General features: G+C 37.5%; 1 protein-coding gene across 1 annotated transcript; it reads right to left on the bottom strand.

Moving 5' to 3' along the window:
• Nucleotides 1-1090: 1090 nt before the first annotated feature.
• On the bottom strand, nt 1091-22635 carry LOC127632353 (PAK4-inhibitor INKA2-like). Its single transcript, XM_052110897.1, has 2 exons — nt 22265-22635; nt 1091-4423 (listed from the first exon to the last, which is right to left on the bottom strand). Exons 1-2 carry the CDS (start codon nt 22349-22351, stop codon nt 3371-3373), a joined length of 1140 nt encoding a protein of 379 aa, XP_051966857.1. The 5' UTR covers nt 22352-22635; the 3' UTR covers nt 1091-3370.

Consider the following 22635-nt stretch of genomic DNA (forward strand, 5'->3'; position numbering starts at 1 on the left):
AATATTGATATATTTGATTAATTGTGATTAATTTGATGAATAAATCAGCACATCAATTAATTAATTTAATAAAAAATTGTAAGCAATTGACAGACCTAATATTAATACATAGAACCTCCCAAAATAATTTTGACCCTTAAGCCACTAAATAAAAAACAATTGTTTGTTCGGGTTTGTAGGTCTTGGTCATGGCCTGTGACTAAGGAAGAAAAGCACAGGCATTGTGTTCTAGTTCCAGTGAGAGAATGACAGCTGCTGCAGCTAAAGCAGAGGAAGGGGGAGGGGCCGGTGGAAGGGGACTTGGTCAGCCTGTGAGCTAATATCCAGCATCCTCTCTCTCTCTCTTTCCCTCTCTCTCTCCTTCCCTGCCCTCCCTGCGCTCCCAAGGGAAAGAAACAGGAGAAATGTGACTAAGAGAAAGACAACAGCTGCAGCTCCCTGCCACTTAAACAGTTCCCATTCAGCCATGCACCTGGATTACTTTCTGCAGAGCTGGTAGACAGACTCATTGCGATTTAATGTGGAGCCCATGAACTTAATGTAGTTTTTTATGCAATGGTGCAATAGTTCACATTATGTACAGTGAAGTTAATCTGATAAATGCATAATTAAAAATAAATGTCTAAATTCATGTATGTTTTGATATATTGTTATTGCTGATCAAATCAAAAGTTTTGACATTCCTACTCATTCTATATTACTACTATTTGCCACATTTTAGAATAATTGTAAAATTATTAAACTATATAACAACTGAAATTTAAGTATGGGAATTATGTAGTGACCAACAATACAGTTTTTTTTATATATATATTAGCTTCTTCAAAGTAGGCACACTTTGTCTCGATTAGGTGATCTATCTATCTATCTATCTATCTATCTATCTATCTATCTATCTATCTATCTATCTATCTATCTATCTATCTATCTAGAGAGGTTTAAAATTATGTAAATACAGCCATGGTCTGTTCATTTATTCACAAAGAGTAAAAGGTATTTAAGAAAATGGGAAATATATATATATATATATATATATATATATATATATATATATATATATATTTTTTTTTTTCTTTATTGCTTACTATGCACAAACTAGTGGAGAAGACCCACTATCATCATGGAACACATTATCAGGGAAAGAAAATTGTGAATTATGTTATATTTTATGAAGAAACCAATAATGTTAATGGCAGTTGTGATGGTTTTTTACTGCCACAATGAATAAACTTTATTATATGAGATTATGGCTTGATTGCCCACTTGAGCAACAATGGCACCTAAAACGTTTCATGTCAGTGCAGTTTAATAAATTAATTTCTTGTTTACCATGGTCTTTAGAGATCGATCTATTTATGTAAGAAAGCGCATAGGAAGACAACATTTCAATAAAATGCACAACAAAAACACTTTCATAGAACATTTCATTTTCATTTACTCTAGGTTACACAGCTACCCCTTACACAGTTACAGCTAGACCTTATTCACACTAGCACCATCTTTGATTTTTAATACGAATGACAACGAGGCTGTGCGAGAGATAGAATACCATCTCTTGTTCTAAACAGCAGTAGGCCTACAGCTATGGAAGATGAATTCTGCCATGTAATAAAATAAAAGAGGTATTTCTGACTTTTTTTTTTTAACAATTGTGACTTTATTTCTTGCAATTTCGACTTTATAGCTAACAATTGCTAGTTTATGTCACGCAATTGCGAGTTTCTATCACAAAATTGTGAGTTATAAAATCTAAATTGTGAGAACTAAAATCACAATTGTGAAATAAAAGTCAGAAATACCTCTTTCATTTTTTTATTACCTGGCAGAATCAATCTTCTATACAATACAATACTAAAACAAACAACATAAAATATTTTTTTCTGTACTGTACGTTTTTTTCTTTTTTTACAAAATATTTAATAGTGAACTCTCAAATAGGCTTTTCTTTACAATCTGATCTGGAAAATTTCATTGCATCTCAATAAAAAATTTGGCTGCATACAAAAAACACTCTTTGTAAAGGTTTGTATGACTTTTGTGCATTTGCCGTTTCTTATAGAATGATCATGGTATTGTGGTGAGTTCTGAGTTTTGCTGTTTGGGCTAGAAAATGGAAACCATATACTTATTAAATCAAAGTTTAGTTCTAAAGAAAACATTTCCATTCTGGCAGATCTAATAAATCTATTACAAAGAAAAATGCTGACAGTAAAATGCTGTTAATTGTTCACTAATTAAAATAAATAATGGAAAAAATAAAGAGAACTTTACATAGATTCTTGCAAATTGTTTCATAATGGAGAATTTTAGACCAACAATAAATACAATTCCCAAGTGCTCTTCTTCAGTGTCTGGCACATTCTGATGTACTGCTGCTCATATAATTGAAAGCCTCATAAGTTTACTACTATCACAGTTAACTTTGATACAGTTGAATCCAGAGAGCTGTACAGAAAGCCCTGTCCTTAGAACCAAGAGCAGCCAGTTGAAGCTGAGATTCCGTTATGATTCATAGCACAACTACCTGTAACTAAAACTGATTGTATGAATCTGATAAAAAAAAAAATCACCTTGACACGACTTAGTAAAAAGTAAATGCTAAAAATAGTTTGGATTTGTGGATGACACTTAGTTTGATCTTTTGTTATCTAATGCATTGAGTGTGACTTAAGTGTCCAAATACTTTTGGGGACAATGTATATCTATGTAAAGTTGATAGTGGAGCTTAGGTTTGATTTAAAATGGCTTGATAGCAAGTTAATTTTTACAGAAAGCATTATAGACAATATAGTAGGTCTCTTTCAGTGTTCCATGCATAATGTAACCTCCGAGAAAATATAAGCAGGAGCTACACTAACATTTGTTGACACAAATTTGTCTTGATATTTATGAGCTATGAGCTATGAGCCAACTGTAGACTAATTTTAAATGTAATCTAAACTCCCTGAAAATACAACAGTCTGGTAACTGAAGTCACTGTGCTCAAATACAAGGTAAGATTCATAATTGGAAACTAAACACACCACATCACAAAGAAACCATTAAACATGGACATTGACTTGAAGAGCTGGGAAACTGGACAACATCAGTGGTGACAATACAGCGGAATCATTTTTTTGTTATAGAAACATCTGGCATTATGAGGATGAAATATGTAAATGCATAGCTGTGGAATACATCTTTGCTTTTCCAACTTTTACTAGAATATTTTAAGTGCAGCTTTAAAGATACTTATTTAAAAGGAAGACCTGCTTACATACCCTGAGGGTTCCAAATGATTGTCATGTTAAGAGTTTAGGAGAACTAAAATAAAACTGCTATGTCTTATGCAATTTCTGGTTCAAGACTAAACGTTTTCATTTGCACCCCTCTAAACCCAAACAGCTGCATTAGAGTCAAATAAGGTATTGACTTTGTCTACATGATCTTTTTGACTGCTGTCGATGTTTAGACCTAGAAAGTGACCCATCTCCTCTGTTGGCTGAGGACATGACCGTCCCTTTCCCAGCTGTCCTCCTGCCCAGAATGGTAAGTAAAAGCTGTCCTTGGATTTGCTGTCAGCCTTCTTGGGTCTCTTTAAGAGTTCAGCCTCAGGATTGTGGTCTGGTGGCATCCATCCAGGCTTCTCCTTCAGCAGTTTATCCCGATCGGGTCGTACGCTACGTAGAAACTTTTTGAAGATGTTGGTGGTCAGTGAGAACCTTTTACAGAGCTCCTGGGAGCGACTGAGTCTGAGTGGGTGGGCTGGAGAGTCTGGTCTGTTGAGGCCCTGACAGTCTTTTTCTAAATCGGGAAGGTCCAGCCAGTTGCCTACTAGGTCAGCAAAGACATTGTCTCCCAGAACAAGAGGCTGGCGATTGCGCCTCTGACTCATAAGTGAGGATGTCCAGTCACTGGAGTCATCCATACTGTCCTCTGTGTAGTCACTGTCAAGGGACGGTCCCTCACGGGATAGGCTGTATAGGATTCCAGGAAGGTCCACCACCTGGGCTGGAGGTACCAGCTGCGCTGGTTCAGACAAATACTGCTGGTTTTTGTGGTGTTGTACACAAAGGTTGCCCAACTTTGGGCTGCAGTACTCCACTTTTAGGGCTGTGTATCCTGAGATTTGTCTGGCCAGAGTAATGCTCTCGCTATCCAGGCTGGAGGATGAAGGCGATGTCTCCAAGTTGCTGCGATGGGCATGCTGGGATGGGAGCTGCTCTTCTTTAACTGAGGTCCTGATTGGCTTGATTCTCTGGTTGTCTGAGTTGGGGCTGGGGCTAGGTAGTTCTACAGCTGGTTGAGCCATAGTGCCAGGCTTTCCTGAGATCTCTAGTTGCTCAAGTGCAGTTTGAACCTGTAGGAGTTTCAGTTCTTGTAGTGCTCCCATCAAACAGTTCATCTGAGTGTGGAGTCCATCACCGGCCTCCTTCATAGAGAGCTAAAGCCACAGAGAAAAACAACAGATGACATGTTAAATTAGAATTACAAGACCAGAAACAGAAGAGTGAGTACTCAAGGTCTCTAAAGAGGAAGTGACAGCTGCTAGTATGTTGCTATTCCCAACAGTTTTTACATATATTTGTTAGATTGTCTTGAAACCTTTATTCAAGCCCCAAAAGGACTGATCCAAGAGCCTTTATCACTGTGCCCTTAAGCAAGATTAGAGTTTTTATTCATGTGTGTTAGCTTTGAGATCACCTATATGCTGGTGTGATCCGAAACTCACTTTTATCAGATTTTCTCATCTTGATGACTCATCTTGCACTTCATAGATTTTTTTCAAATCAAATGCTTTCCAGAATGAGAATGTCCCTCCCTCTTTAACCATTTCAAATAAAACCTTCATAAAAGAGTTCAAAGCCCTAATCCAAACCAACAAGCTCCGAGGTGAATTACAACACTACAAACTTTAATTTTAAGTAAAAAATAAATAAATAAATACAATTTGAAAATAGTACAAAGAAGAGGAATGAACCAGACTAAACTGCAATCCCATGAAATATGGTGAATGACGTAATCAACTGAAAAAATATGTATATATAAATACAACTTTGCTTCATAAAGTTGTTGATTATAAATATTTTATATATTTTAAGTTTATTACATAATATTAATATACAAATATACAAGTTGATTGTATCATTTGGCTGGTTTGCCACACCTCTCTGATAGGTGTTCTCCTCAGGATTCTCGGATAGTGTAGTTCTTCACCAGTACATGTTTTTATTAGGGCTGTCAAAAATAGCGAATTAACGACGTTAATTATTTGTTTGTTGTTAATTACGTCAATTTTTTTAACTCATTTCACGCATGCTCAGTGTGACAAATTATTCAGGACAGGAAAGTGGTTGGGAGCTAGAGGCGAGATGGAGCAAGGTGAGCAAAGTGGGCCTATTGACGGATTCAAATATAAAAAGGATGATGATGGTACAGTTAACAAGTACAAGGTTATTTGCAAGATTTGTAACAAGGAGTTTCAATTTCACCGGAGCTGTTCAAGCTTGAGGTACCATGTCAACGCCAAACATGCGTTTGCTGGGCCGTCAGGTTCAGACCGCGCTGAATGTCCGCAGGCCATTAACAAAATCAACCTCAGATAATTTGACCAACACAATAGCAAAATGGATTGCAAAGGATTGTAGACCCATTAGCATTGTAGAAGACTCAGGTTTCCTTGATGTTTTGCAAGTGGCATCTCAAGACTCATCCTATAAGCCACTGTCAAGAGCCACAGTTATGACGAAAATCCACGAGCTCTATGAAAACGAAAAAGAAAAAAGGAAAGAGGTCTTGGCTCAAGTAAATCATATCGCCCTGACAGGAGACCATTGGACATCAGTGAGTAACAACAATTACCTCGGAGTAACTGCACATTTCATCAGTGACACGTGGGAACTGAAGTCTTTTGCGCTGACTATATTAAAAACTGAGGAGCGTCATTTTGCGGAGGCTTGTAAAGAACAGTTCCTGTCTGTTGCACGTAAGTGGGACATCGAGGGCAAGACGACAACCATTGGGACTGACAGTGCACGCAACATGGTTGCCGCAATTCGACTTACACGCTATGAACACATGAACTGTGTCGCTCACATGGTGCAGAGAAGTGTCACAGTGAGTCTTGCTGACAGCGGCTTTGTAAATGCTTTGGCCAAGGCTTGCAAAGTTGTCGGTCATTTTAAGCACAGCCCAGCAAATGCTGCAGAGCTTCAAGCACAACAAGTCAGCCTGGGAAAGAAGCAAGAGCCATTGATCCAGGATTTTCCAACACATTGGAATTCGACGCTGGAAATGATCAAGCGCGTGAGCAGAAATAAAGAGGCTGTCATCGCAGCCCTGGACAATCAGGAGCACAAACACGTTTTGCCGATCGCAGCAGAGTGGGATAAACTGCAGAGGCTGGAGACACTTCTAGAGCCATGCAGGTAAATCAGTCTGTAACTTATCAAAAAATATTGCTTTGATTATTTTCTGGAATGAATTAAACCAAGTCAAATATCAATAACATGTATGTAAAAAATAATAATGATAATAATAATAATAATAATAATAATAATAATAATATGTTGATAACCACTGTTCTAATAATACACTGTCTCTGTGTGCATGTGTGTGTTTGTGTGCGTAGGTATGTAACTGAGCTCCTGGGTGGAGAGGCCTATGTCTCTTGTTCTGTGGTACTACCTTCTCTCTGCCACTTGCGTCTCAAGATGGAAGCCTGTGATGAGGACCCTGCATATGTGGTGAGATTCAAGACCAAGTTCAAGGAGGACCTAGCATCCCGCCAAGAACAGCTCAACAATGCATGGCTCCAGATTGCTACAGTTTTGGATCCTCGCTTCAAAGACTTGAAATGCCTGCCCCAGACAGACAGGGAAGAGGTGTGGACCACACTTGAAGGGATGCTGCAACAAGAATCACCCAGAAGGTCTTCACAGACACATGATGATGGGCCACCCAGGAAGAAAATCAGCCTTCTGCAAATGGGCTCAGATTCAGAATCAGAAGATGAAGAGGTCCAACCTGCCATACAGAGGTACAGAGCAGAGCCCACCATTAAATTGGAGGACTGCCCCTTGAGGTGGTGGGCATCTCATTCAGGAGCCCATGAGAAGCTGGCCTCACTAGCTCACAAATATCTAGCCACTCCTGCAACCACTGTTCCCTGTGAACGACTTTTCTCAGTTGCAGGTCACATTGTGAACAAGAAAAGGTCAGCTTTACTTTCAGAAAATGTGAACAAGTTAGTTTGCCTCAGCAACTGGCTGAAAGATGATGAAGCTCAGTAAATTTGAAAGGTGATGTTCAAACAAAAAGACCAGTTTCAGTGCAACATGTTATAGTAGTTAGCAACTGGATTAAAGAATGGAGGAAAAGGTAAAAGATTGTTCTTTGGTTTGATTTAAAAGTTTTATTGAAAATGTTTTTTTCCACATAAAAATGCAACCGATGACTCAAATTGTGCAAAAATGTGGTAGTTATGATTTGACTACATTTATTGCTTTCTGTTCAATTGAATACTGTAAATTGTACATCCTGGTTAAGAGGAATGCCAAAGAGGAAGCGATGGGACATTACAAAGACAAATATTATGGTGTGTAGTATGTTTCAGCTTGATCTAAACCACCATTATTTGGCTGTGTTATTAAACAGACATAATATGAAAATTATGTATCTGTGTCCTGTTATTTATCTTTTGGTATGCATTTCAGAAAAAAAATGGTTAGGATTCAGGTGTAATTGCAAATAGTGATTAATCCTGATTAATCCACTTTAAATTCTGATTAATTTGATTAAAAATTGTAATCATTTGACAGCCCTAGTTTTTATTAATATCATTATTATCATTATTTAATTAAAATAATGCAGACTGATATCTGCAAATGCCACCAATTTAAATTTACAATTTCGGAGCTCACAGTAGGGTTGTCCTTAAAAGTTTATAATTTATCAATAAAAATAAATTCCCATATGGCAAAAACGAATGGGATTTTTATTTTTGGAACATGTGAAAATTGCAGAAAAACATATGATTCTGTCTGTTTAAGCTAAATAACAGAAAAGATGGTGATATGAACTGACTCAAGCTTCCATCAGTACTAGTACTGGATAATAAATGTGTGTTGTGTCCCTTCATTGCACATTGTTTCTTGATGTATCTTTCCCTTTGTGCATACTTCTGTGTCCATCAGACAATGTCTACTTAAGTGAGCATCAGGGGCTCCATATGGCCTGTGTCTCAAGGAGGAATGCTCCCTCAACAGCTGTGGGCCTAGTCCAGTCCCACTCCCACATGACACTGAGAGTGGTAGTCATGTGACCTTACCATTTCCCCTTCTGGTGTAACAGTCCCCAGAGCGAGAAACGAGTCTTGCCCAGACATGAACAGTACACTGGCACAGACTGTCTGATGCAATACCAAGTGAAAGTTGACTAAGTCAAAGGATGCAGAGGATTCAAGACAAACTTTTTTTTTAAGTTTCTCATACAGAGTCCAATTCTCAAGCCAAAGACAAGTTTCAGTCAAGTCTCAAATCTCCTTTGGTAATATGTTTTATATACTAGAGGTTAGTTTTAAAAAAGCTGGTCAAAAAGCAATCAATTTGATATATTTTGTTATTTACAAGACTCTAATTTGGAGTCCATTAGCCAAAGTCAATTGTTTACAAATATAAGTCGAGTCTCATGCAAATTTATTTGCGACTTAAGTGTGACTCAATTTTGAGTGACTCTGATTTAGGTGGTTGGAAGTAGCAGCACTGCAGTTTGCTAAACTCAAGCAACTTAACAAAATACTGTAAAGTTTCAAACATCCATCAAAACTGAATCAAAATTATTTCTGCAAGACACCACAAACTTCACCTGCATGTGATACTCACATCACAACTGCTAACAACCTACATCGTTTTGCCATACACACATTTGCAAGTTATGCCATTATCAAGGAACAGGTGCGTGCAAATGTTTACAGATTGTCAGTGCATAAACTAACCCTCAGATCATCTGTCTTTCAAGTCTTCACAAATACACAAGCGTACAAACATTAAGAGCTATCGGCTTACCTGGCATCAGCTTTCACAGAGGGATTTCCCTGCCCTTTGCCATCTAAGTCCCTCTCCTCTCCTCTCTCACTCCTCTCACCTTTCAAAGAGCATGTCTGCCGACCCCATATTTAACTGTCTGCCAATGGGAGACCCGCTGCAGCCCTGGCACCCAATCAGATGAGACTAGACTTTAATCCCTGACAGAGGGAACGCTTCATTCAAGCATGATCAATTATCATAGAATGGGTGAGAGTTGTAACAGCAGGGAGTGGCCATTGCCATATGTTCATACGACAACATTTCACTAACAGTGGGAGTGATTTGGGGGTTCACTAAAAGCCACAAAGAGTACAATGGAAAATAACACATACAACAAACAGTGGTATTACACCATGTTTGTTAAAAATCTAAGGACGCGCTTGTGAAGTTTAGCATTGTCATTTGAAATGTGCGACAACTGATGCACGACCGCCACAGCAGCGCTGTTTACAAGTTAAGAAGAATGCTATACAGTAGCTTGGTTGGTTTTGTCTAGTATTTATCTGTTTCTTTACTCACAATGATGTGTTTGTGTGCTTATCCTGGATGTTTCAACGGAATAGAGAATGTGAGATTACATCGGTATCATGGCAATGCGAATATGTCACACGAGAGTCAGCTTGGCTCCACCCTCTTGTGAAGCTTACCCTCATTAGACTTTTGCCGATATTCAATAATAAGGTATACCGTGATAATTAACATGCACAATATTGTTATCGTGAGCACTTCAAAATACCATGAACATTTCTAGATTTTCAATTTTCAATTTCTTTCTATTAACTAAAATGTTTAGATTTTTCTAAATGCACTGTAGTGTTTCCATCAATAAATTGACATTCCCAACACTCTAACTCTTACAGTTTTTATTTACTAGGAAATTACTTGGAAACTCTGAAATTCATGTTTCTTTTTAAACCTTTCCCCCAAAATGTTCCCATTGTTGTTACTTGTTCATTTTCAATGAAAATAAACCGTAATAAAATAGATACTCTACATACAAAACAGAAGCATTTACCACCATGTATCATTGAATCTTATATGATTTGATCTTTGCAAAATTACATTTTTTGTTATCATTTAACTTAAAAAGTTCAAAACAAGTAACTAAATCTTGTAATTAAGAACAACAAAGTTTATTTATCTTTTAACCTGTTTTGCAGGCTAATTCAATACAATACCGTGATAATACCATATGCCATGATAAATGTTCAAGTATGATTATAGTTAAAAAGTACTTAAATATTGATATTTCTTCGCACCAAATGTGATTGTATTGCTTTAGAAGATATTAATTTAACCACTGGAGTTGTACTGATGACAGACCATTTGTGATTTTTAGAGCTTCGAAAGAGAAATCTCCATTCACTTGCATTTTAAGGACCTACTGAGCAAAGATATTTTTCAATTTTTCTTCAAATGTGTTCTAGTGAAGAAAGAAAGTCATACACACCTTTTCATTTCACAAGGGTGAGTAAATAATTAGAGAATTTTCATTTTTGGGTGAACTATCCCTTGACGTTAACAGTAAAAGATGCACAGAATGTAATGCTAACAAACAAAGTGTCTAAAGCATACTTAACTACAATTACTAAAGCAACCACTCGCTATTGGGGTAATTCTATGACACTTTTGACTCACGTATTGACTTGAGTGCTCTGTGCAAAAGTGTTTACATGTCAAATGAAAGCATTGCATGAGATACAGAGCGAAAATTAAGTGTTACTCAACCTTTTTACTCGTGATTAGTGTAAAACTGAATAAAAGTTATTTTTCTTGTAGTGCCTCTAGTGTTTATTTCAGCAAGAAAATGCCCCAATACAAACAAGCCACGTAAAACTAATAAAAAAAACCATATAATTCTAAGAGACCAGGCAGGTTTTTAGATAAGGGGCTTTAGAGTTCTGCCACTCCGGCTTTCAGACACAGATAGAACTTTTGAATTTTTAAAATATTACAGCCATAATTATGAAAGAAATTATAAAAATAACCACAGAAGAGCATGAAGTGTCTTATATGTATTATAAAACTGAGGTCACAAGCTTTCACATTTTCCACCCTGAATATTTGAACCTTTTATCCTTTTGAGTTCCACATAAAAACAGCATATGGGTTGGAAATGACAAGAGGATAAAACATTTTTGGGTAGACCATTCCTTTAACAAAAATCAGGTCGTCCATATTCAGTGTTTCCTTCATGTATAGCTTAATTTGTTAATGGGTAATGGGACATCTTTATGAGCTGAGTAGTGGGACATAATTACTGTTTGGTTGGAAAATCCCAAGGGCATTATCACATGAACTACTCCACTATGCCAACACAGATGACTACCATTGGGCTTTTAGAATGATTGCACTTTAATAATTCAATGTGTTTTCTGTGGTATACTGGGTTTGTGGTAAACATCATTTTAGATTCAGATATGCTCTGTGCTTGGTGTATCTGATTTACTAATGGATTTTTTAAGTTTTAGTGCTGACATGCAAACCTGCTCTAACTCTTATTTCTTTTCTCTCTTCTGTTGTTTATTAGCTTAAAGCTAAACTTCCAAATGACGATAAAGTATGGATCACAATCAAATGAAAACATACTAAATGGAACTTTTCTATGTAATGGTAAATCACAGAAAAATGCCAAAAATACACTTTAATTTTAATGTGGCATTCTATGTTACATTTTGAGCAAACTTTCTGTCATATGTCATTATTTGTTGTTTAGGGGTCTGTTATGTGATTATTTCTAAGGTATTTATAGTTTAAGGACTTGTCATGCATTAGATTACTATGTCATGTGAAATGTGTTTACAGGAACAGAATGTAGCTTGAAACTTCACACATGCAACATTTTATTAGATTTTTTTATACATTTATTTTTTTGCATTTGTGCATTTGCATTTTATGTTCTTACAAACTAGATTTATTCTGGCCAAGTGCATTCATTAAATCTAATTTAGGATTTTCTTGCTTTACATGGTGTGGAACTTTCCTAAATAAGGCCAGTGAATGTATTTGTAACAAAATGAATCTCAACAATTTTGGATTTAGTTTTTATTGATATATTGTATCTGTTTGATCATAGCTGGCATTAGCATTTACTGTCAGGCCAGGTCTTAACCATCGGGATGTTCCTGCACACTCTGGACGTGTGGAGTCGTGGAGGTTTAAGTGGTTTACGAGGACTTAGTAGTAGTAACAAACTGGTAATTACAAGGGTATTATGCTATATATGTGGTTTATGAGGACATTTGTAGTGTACCCCCCAAACAACATACTAAAAATGTTTTATTGAAAATTTACAAATGTAGAAAGGCTTTTGTGAGGGTTAGGTTTAGGTGTAAGGTTAGGGTGAGGGGATCAAATCTATAGTTCATACAGTATAAAAATCATTATGTCTACCATTATTTACCTTCATGTTGTTCCAACCCTGTTTTACTTTCACTCTGCCCTCAAAAAATGTATTGTCTGGCTTTAGAAGATTGGAATATAGCGCATGAGTCATATGCAACACTTTTAGTCATTTTTGAGCTTGACAACCCCAGAACGTATTCACTCATTATGAGGAAAAGAGTGGCAAGAATATTCTTCAAAAGTTCACTTTTTGTGATCCAGTGAAGAAACAAAGTCATATGGGTTTTGAATGACATGAAGGTGAATAAATAATTACAGATTTTAAATTTTTGAGTGAACAATTCCTTTAAAACTTAGTGAATGACTTGCAATTCTGCATTATAATTGTAAGCATTGTTATAAAAACATATCGGGCAAGCATATTCTATAGCCTATCTGGTATTTGATGCATCAAAACTAAACCCTCAAACAAAACCCCTTTACTTTTACATGAGATAAGATAGAGGCATTTCCTCTTCACACAGCTAACATCAAATGCAGGAGACTTCATGGAGATCTATCAAAGGTGTTTGTGCCAAATAAAACATATAATCTATACTTTGCAAATCTGTGCCAGATAAGTCTTACACAACAGAACATCCTGTTTATTTTAGCAGATATATAAGACTTTATTGGCTGTAGGTCAGATTCATCAGAAGTAGGTTCACACAGAATCTCTGACTGCAGTACTCTGCAGAATTACACAGAGTTTAAACACTCGTCATTATATACAGTACATTTGAGTTGTCTGACTCCTCCCCTTTTAATTTCTATGGTTCTACACATTACTTGCCCCTTGCATGTTAATTTATAAAATATTTTGGCTAATTTGATAATGTTTACATTTACCAATTAGAGTGTAGTACTCTCAAAACATTTACCATGTTATTACCATCCATTTTATACAATTCTGTAGAATTTATCTGCTGCAAAGGAAAAGGACGTCTGCATATTACATTTTGGTTCAAGCAATAAAAAGGGAAGGATGTCTTATTAGTGAAAGGATTCATATTTCTTTCCATTTTAATCTATCCATTCTTTATCTATGGGCTCATTTGAATGCAAATCTCTCAGATAAGCCTCAACCCAAAATAGAAAGTGCAACGCATCCGTCTAAAAGAGTACATGGTCTGAAACAGTTGCTAACAATTGCTTTCATGTGAATTTGGACAGGCAAACAGCAAACTTTAGCAGTGATGCATGAGAGTCTATCAGAGCTGTGATCACCAGCCTCAGCCCTACAGCTGCCACAAAAGCCCAGGCCAATTTTAGCTTAGGGGAAGGAAGGGCTGCCTGAAAAATAAATCCACTGACTGAATGAGCTGAAATGTGCTCCATTCTTCTTGAACAGAAACAAACAGCTCTGTTTTGACCATTGGCCTCAACCTCACAGTATTCACAAAGCCACTTAAATTTCTTATGGTAAAATTTGACTGCTCCTTAAGTTGATATCCAGTGAGACAGTTGAGAAACATATTTGATATTGCTTCCTTTTTAAGAAATAGTTAACCCAAGCAGCCACATGATGTTATTTTTTACTGTGGAAAGCCAGAAGAGTTTGTATGCAGCTTTTTTCATTAGGTCAATGTAACCAAAGATGTAAAGCTCCAAAAATTATAAATAAGGACTACTTTGAAGTAGTCCATATGACTTGTGTGCTACATATTAGGTTATCTGATGAATCACTGTATGATAACTTTGTGTGAGCAACAGACTAATATGTAAGTCGACCCAGTCAGATTTCTGAAATCTCATTTGCGATCACGTTCAGATTAAGAAATGGTGTCTTGATGCGTCACACCAGGTTTGACATCACTACCACCAAAATTCAACTGATTCTCACTTGTGACATAACCAAATGCAATGTTCCAGTCTGAATATGCACTATGGAGATTTCAGAGCTGCAGCGAGGGGAAGATTTTCAATTAATAACCATCTAACGATCAAAATAAATTGTTGTTGAATAGAAAACATTTTGGTTACTTTACAAATTCTCCTTCTGTGCAAAAGAAAATAACAATTTATATACATACATCATATACAGTATAGTATATATAATTTATAAACCAATTGGAGATCACTAAAGATAATGTTATAGAGGTGTGTGAACTTACAAAAATGTTGTCAGACACTGAAATATGCTCTGGCCCCCTCCCTGCTCATCGTGGTGACATGGTTTTTAGTAGATTAGTGTCACGGAATATAGGTATAGGGTTTATAGAGAATTGGAAGATTTTTTGGGGTAGACCTGACCTGCTAAAGAGAGACGGACTCCATCTCTCCAGGGAAGGTGCTGCTCTTCTCTAGTAATTTTGCTCATAGTCTTAATAGTGATAGTATTTGATTAACTGGGGCCCAGGACAGGAAGCAGACAAACTGGCTAATCTGAATGTCTGCTAGCTGCCTTGAGACTCATGGAGGCTCATGCTACTCTCCACATTCCACGCACAACTTACCACATGCCCCATTGAGAGCGAGAACCCCTAATCGTGACCACAAGGTGGTTACCCCATGTGACTCTACCCTCCTTAGCAACCAGGCCAATTTGGTTGATTAGGAGACCTGGCTGGAGTCACTCAGCATGCCCTGGATTCGAACTCATGACTCCAGGGGTGGTAGTCAGCATCAATATTCTCTGAGCTACCCAGGCCCCTTTTACTGATAAAATGTAAATAATCAGATATAAAATTGGAATTATGCAATCATCTGTCACAGTACCACAGAAAACAGTATCTCGTAAATCTCCTCACAAGCAATTTCCTCACAAGCAACAATATTTCACTGTCATAAGTAATGAAGAGCTAACAAAACTTATGGAAACACCAAAAGCCACAACATGTAAGATCCAATACTATCTAAGCTCTTAAAATAGATATTACCTGTAATCTCAGAACCTCTTCTTAATATTATTAACTCCTCGCTATCCTTAAGACATGTCCCAAGAATCTTTAAAATGGCAGTAATCAAACCGCTTATTAAGATCCTGGAGATTTGGCTAATTATAGACCGATTTCAAATCTTCCATTAATGTTGAAAATACTACAAAGGTAGAGTCCTTCCAACTATGTTAATTTCTACAGAAAATGTTATATATATGACCAATTTCAGTCAAGATTTAGGATTCAGGCCCCATCACAATACAGAAACTGCATTTTCAGAGTTACAAATGACTTGCTCTTATCATCTGATCACTGCTGCATTTCTCTTCTAGTGCTTTTAGATCTTAGTGCTGCCTTCGACACCATAGATCACGACATTCTCTTGAATAGGCTTAAGAATTATGTTGGCATTATTGGACTTGCATTAGCATGGTTTAGGGCCTGTCTGTGTAAATGTGGAATTGTCAAATCAAACAAAAGTTAAGTATGGAGTGCCACAGGGATCAGTTTCAGGGCCTCTGCTTTTTTTTTATAAATGTTTTAATCTCGTTAACTACTTGCAAAGCTTTGAATGGTCTTGCTCCGCAGTACTTAAGTGACCTTCTACCATGCTATATTCCATCACGTTCATTACGATCACAAAATTCTGGCCTGTTAATAGTTTCTAGAATATCAAAAACCACAAATGGAGATAATTTTTCTATGTCATCTACGATGATATTACTCACCAGAGCCGGCCAGATCCAGCTCCGCTCCTTCTTGGTGTCTTGGTTCTTGGTTCCACTCCTATATGTCTCTAGAGTGATGATGACTCAATTCTGCTGGAGCCATCCAGACCTCACTTCAGTCTATTACGATGACTTCAGGGGATGAACTGATGCCAACTCCAACCATAAGACATGGGATACTTCATATGCCACTGCCTGAACCTTGGACTTAGGATAGACTTCACCGAAATGACCTGTTGGTAAAACTGCGATGCAACTCACTGATTTCTGCCTGCATCACCTTGGTCTAATGATGGACTACACTCTTAAAATGTAATATATAGACTTTCTATTACTTGCCAACAAAAGCTTTCATCAGCCAATTAACAATGCATCAATGCGAACTTCTGCAGTTAATCCAGGATGAACTTCAAAGACATTAGTCATTACTCTTACAGTTCATACAAAATCTTTGTATAAACACTGGCCCTTAACACTTACTTAGTTTACCAATCTTAAACCATGACCTGCAATGCACATAAAAAACTAATATTGGCATTAAATTCATGCTGGTTAGCCAGAGGGGAACTAGCCCCACAGTGATCCTGGTTTTTTCCCCAAGGTTATTTTTTTACATTAACCAACATCTTATGGAGTTTTGTGTTTTTTGCCACAGTCGCCTTCAACTTGCTCACTGGGATTCTAAATACAAATACGATTTAATATACACAATTTACAATCATATTTAAACTACACAATGATGAATATATATATGTGTGTGTGTGTGTGTGTAAATTATAAAATAATTGCCTATTGTTGATGAGCTTCACCCATCTACTGTAATGTTAGCAGTGTTTAAAATATCCAGAGAGCCAGATCAGGTCAGATTTCACACCGACAAGTGACATCTCATTGCCACACACACAGAATGACCCTCTTGACCCTTACTAGTGTTCAGACTTGTGTCTGACAGACAGTATTCAATTAGCAGGTCATTACAGTTGGCATTTCAGCAGGTGGAACAATTTGCTTTCATGTATATTGTTAGATCAGCATAACAGCTGGCAGTGTAAAAATATTTTGATGCATTACGATATATCTATATCTGAAAATGAAAATTCAATGCAAATATTACAGAATACACAGGTTATAATAACTATAGTGTGATTACTACAATGTACACGATCATATAATATACAGTATTTTTCCATAAAATACATTTCCTGACCTATTTCCAGATCCCGAATATCCTTCTGGTCCCTCTGACGCATTCAATTGTCCATCCACTTGTCCAATTGTGATCAAATTAATGACTTCAATATGCATTGTAGGGCTGGGCGGTAACCAATCTATATACAATGTCACAGCAGAACTATATAAACCTCTAGAGATTTTGCCATTGATACGGCAGTGTATGTATTCATGATACTACTGTGGGCAGGACAGGTTTACGTTATTTACACATGAGAGGAATGTGATAGAGTGGGACATGCCCCAAACATGTCAAGAGGAGAACTTGTAATTACGGGTTATTATGTCACTCTTGGAAGTGGAGTTTAGTTGTTTATGGTTGCTGAGAAATATCACAACTTACCTTTTTATATGCAATTACTCATGTCTCTTAAACATATGTAAACTGTACGTAATACAAATTTTTTCTATCATTGCGTTATTTTCTATCAAAGCATTTCATGCTTTAAGTTCCAACCAGGATGTGTATGTCTCTCTTCAGCAGGACACAAACTACGATTTTTTTACAATTATGAATGGTGATTAGACCTTTGTAGTTGTAAAAATAACAAAGAAAGGAAAGATAAAAACAATCATATCTTCAGAAGCAATATAATAGTGTGGGAGAGAAACAGAACAACATTTAAGTGCTTTTTTACTCTAAATCTCCTCTTTAACTTTCACTTTCAGGTGTAAAAGTGAAACTGAACAGGCACAACATATGAATTTCAGATGTAAAAGTGAAAGTTAAGATTTAGAGTAAAAAAGGACTTTAATTTTAATCTGTTTCTTACCCACACCTATTATATCACTTCTGAAGATATGGATTTAACCTCTGGAGTCTTAAGGATTAATTCTATGTTTCCTTTATGTGATTTTTGAAGCTACAAAGGTCTGATCACCATTCACTTGCATTGTATGTACCAGTGGCGTAGCCAAGGGTGGGATTAGACCCAGGCCCACCAAGAGTATTAGAGATTATTCTCTGACTTCAAATACATATTTATAAAATAGTTTTTAAAATGCATAAATTCCCTCCATCATTGAACGGGGGTTACACAAGTAACATAGACATTCCCTTTCTGTCACTCACTCGACATTGTGTCAATTGTAGTGACACAAGGGGTCCCTATTCAATAGTGCCACCTACACTGAACAGTGTTAAGTGATCCGCTGATGCTGGTGCAGCAAGCTGTAGCGTGCCAAAGGATCATGGGCATCAGACTGCATGTAACCTTCCCCAACACCCCACCATGACGTCATATTTTTAAGCAGTTGGAGGACAAAACACGGCTACCTGGCGGGATCGCCCAGTACTCCCCTCCGAGACCTGTAGGACAACATTGTTTCTGGCGTCCAAAGCATACAGCGCCACCGGACGGGCTGCTTACGCTCTGCATGCCACGGCCCTCCTGCAAACCCACCAGGCCAAGGCAGGACAGGAATTTCCGGTCCAGTACAACACTCTCGGTGGCCCGGGCAAGCATGCAGGACATCTGCACGTCGGTCTCAGAGTGGGCGAGCAGACCCAAAGGTGGCAGCCCAGTCGAGTCCTCAGCGTCAGACGCTGTGATGCTCTCCGATGCAGCGGCGATATTCTCATCCAGCTCGGGGGTGGTCTGAAGGAGACATCAGACTGGCTGTGGGGCGAGCCGGTTTCATATTGAGCCCAGACGGAAGCAAACGACCGTGCAGGGGGGTGGGTGGTCTGCGGGAATTTACCGGCGTTTACTCCCAAGATCTCCTCCATTGCCAGCCGGGTTGGCCTCAATCCCTTGGGAATAAGGTGCGATGATGGGGTGGCTGGAGAGGCGTTTCTTTTATGGAAGGAAAGCCGCGACCGCAACGTTGCCATGGTCACGCTCTCGCAATGAGAACATGAACCATTCATAAACGCTGCCTCAGTGTGATCGCAGCCCATAACCGTGAGGCAGCATATATGACCGTCAAAAGCTGAGAGATATGGAACAGTAGTGAGTGTCTCAGCTCGCAGATCACACAACCGCTCGGCTCCGAAGAAACAATCTGACTGACAGATGCATGATCCCCGCCTTTTATACCTGTATGCCCGGGAGCAAGACATGCAAATTCTGTTTGGTATTCATATTCAGAGGTATCCGAGGCTCTCAAAAGAGTTGATTAATTAATCAACACATCGTGTCATTCATTTGGTTAAACATTTGAATTGATTGCTCTAAAATAAGCTTTTAGTCAAGTGCTACATAATGTGAAGATGTTTCAGTACTGATGCCAGACTTATCATCATTATAAATCAAAATTTTGGTTTGCATCCGAGTTCTAAATAAAAAGTAAATACATTTCCAGCAAAATTAACTATGATGAAATATACTGCTACCATAATATAAAATTACTCACGCCATGATATAAGATTTAGGTAATTCAACCATTCTAAAGCATTGCATTATTTAATAAAGAATCGATACATCAATGCAAAAGAAAGAAATCTGGACTGATAATTCATTTTGTGCTGCAAACATAATTGAAGGTCTAAAACTAAAACTTAAGATTATATAAAACTAAACTGATTGTGTATCACCTCATTGCCCAAATGGCAGCAGACAGACATGTGGTGTCTCTGGCAGAGACAGCATATCTAAAGCCATAATGACAGCCTGTGCTCCTCAGGCAGCTGAACAGGGGGCTGTGTGTTCCTCTATTTACAATTGTGGCTGCACATAGGAGCCTCATAAACCACTTTCTGTGTAAGTGCACTGGGATACAGCAGTCATATCACACCACGACCCCCTGATCTGGGGCCATTTGACAGACGCGTGGCTAATTTGGTGCTCTCTCCTAAAGCAGAAGAGCCCTTGTGTTAAGCAGCTGAGAACCATGTCTGGGGTCCCGAGGCTAAAATCACTACCTCCTCTTTGAAGACAGTTCTAGAAAGTGTCTAAATGTGTTTATTGCCCTTCTGATAAATAATTTAAGCCACGGCCAATGGATTTGTCATGCACTTTTTAATAATTTATTCCTTCTAACAATTTAGTGTTTGTGTTAAAAAAATGTGTCATTTATTATTACATTTTTTTCTCACTAGCATGTTCCCTAGCTCATCATGTAAACATGGCCAATTTAATTGTGAGAGTCCATAGAATATTATGCAGAACTGCATTAAATGCTTGCTGCAACATGATACGAACACCAAAAGTTTGTCTTGACTAACCACACTTTACATCAACGCTCTAAGCCTGACTTAACACCAAGTATGTAACATCTCCATGACATGCAATCCTGAAAAGGAACATGTCTTGTTTTTGAAAATGACAGATTGAGTGCTCTCTATAGAAGTGTAAGGAATTAATCTAGTGTAAGATGATAAGTTGCTCAAAGTCAACTGAAATCATCACACCTGCACATACCAAGATTCTCATGACACTTAAGCTGTGGGTTCTGTGGGTTCTGTACATGTGTGGCCTGAATTTTGAAACCAGTGTTCATTGACTAAAATGTGAGGCCAGGGTCTATATGAAAAGTATTAGTGATATGACTTCAAAAGATTTCTATTCTATTCAGTTATGGACGAAACAGTGACAATGTGCTGTTGATAGTCTACTTTAAAGATCCATAAAAATGTCTTTGATAAGTGTAACTGTGGGCGAATTAGGCAGCGCCAAACAAAGTGGCGTTCCAAACGAAAGTGAGAAAATCAACCGTTCCACGAAGGGCCCTTCCACAAGGACATTAGCGAAGAGTACATGCGATAGTCAAGGAAGTAATTTTACTGTTTAAGATCACATGTCCCTAGGTTGCTTGTCCTCGTGATATATTTTGAAGCATTGTCAATAAGAACTTATTACACATTCAAATGCTCGACAAACCAAAAGCTATAACCCTTATGCAGCAGATATGTCTCCTCCTTTGCGGTTCACATTAGTCCTCATACATAATATAGTAGACAGCAATAAGCAGAGATACTCCAAAAACAGGGTCCATTTGTCCTAAAGTGTAAATCCTGGGGTAACATAATCATTAAGACCTCTTGTGCACCAAATAAATTTCGGCGGGAAATGTGTATTGATGTATTTAATATACAGCTACATTTACAGTATGTAGTACAGCTATATTATTTGTTATTATTGTTATTATAAAAAACTGCATCTATGGACAGAGTAAGCAATAAGCAAAAATGTATACAAAAAAATAATATATATATATTATTAAACGATATACAGTAAACTTGATATGCTAACCTTCTAGAAATATGAAGGTCTGCTTTTCAATTTAAATGTGTTGCTGTAGTAACGACAAAAGGCCACTGATCACATGTGACATTAAAATAAAGCATCTATGTACATCTTGTCATTGCAGTCTCTATGCACTACTATAAGCTCGATTAAACTTCCCAGTGCTTGATGCATGCGCAGAGCCTTAGATTGTGCTATAGGAAGTGTCATCAAGCTTGAAATCACAATCACCTAGGAGACCACTGTCAAGATTAATGGTGAAAAATGAATTACATTTTGGTCTGTTCTCATACAAAACCGATTAGATTACTTCAGAAGACACTGATTAAACCACTGGAGTCATATGCATTACTTTTATGACACCTCATGTGATATTCGGAACTTCTGAGTTCTGTCCACGTTCACATTGTATGGACCAACAGAGACATTCTTCTAAAAATCAATGGATGGCATGAGGGTGAGCAAATGATGAGATCATTATTATTTTGGGGTGAACTACTACTTTTTATTTTACTGTAGCAGTTTTAAATGATTTTACAAATAAAATTACGTAAATTGTTACAGTGAGGAACAGACACTTAGTCGTCAAAAACATGCAAGCTGTCAACGTTTAACATGTAGTCTACGGTATATGCAAACTTTCCGATGTTTATTATGAATACTAAGCCTTATATTGATGGAACTGCATATTTTATGAAAAACCCTTCTTCAAAATCTTAATTGCAACCGAAACACTATAAAATAATACCATTAACATGTACAAAAAGTATCATAATTTTGATATCACATACCAGTTCCTGTCTTAATCTCCTTAAACATGTGTCCATGTTTCTGCGCTCGGATTTTGATAGAGGTCGATCCATTTCTGCAGTTGTCATCAGTGTGAGAGCTATGAATTAATCACCAACTAATCTAATATTCAGTCATCGATCAGTTTTGCAGCGTTCCTTCTGTCGGCGCTTTCATCCTTACAGATGCGCGTCCCTCCCTGCTACAAACGACTCTCTGATCTTAAGCTGAGACGAAGCCAAAATATGTGGAGCGCCACACAAGAACAAATATCCAAAAGTTGATGAAAGAGACATTTAAATCTACGAAAGTTGGCAGTTGCGTGCTGTATCTTGTAGGGGGATTTCTCTGCGCGTCTTGACGAAGCGCTGCG

The sequence above is a fragment of the Xyrauchen texanus genome, chromosome 39 (assembly GCF_025860055.1).
Source record: "Xyrauchen texanus isolate HMW12.3.18 chromosome 39, RBS_HiC_50CHRs, whole genome shotgun sequence".
Lineage (NCBI taxonomy): Eukaryota > Metazoa > Chordata > Actinopteri > Cypriniformes > Catostomidae > Xyrauchen > Xyrauchen texanus.

Excerpts from the sequence above, each read along its gene's own strand:
- LOC127632353 (XM_052110897.1), bottom strand. The coding sequence starts at position 22,351 with ATGACAACTGCAGAAATGGATCGACCTCTATCAAAATCCGAGCGCAGA. Across the intron at positions 4,424-22,264 it reads GGAGATTAAGACAGGAACTG|CTCTCTATGAAGGAGGCCGG; the intron begins GTATGTGATATC and ends CTGTGGCTTTAG.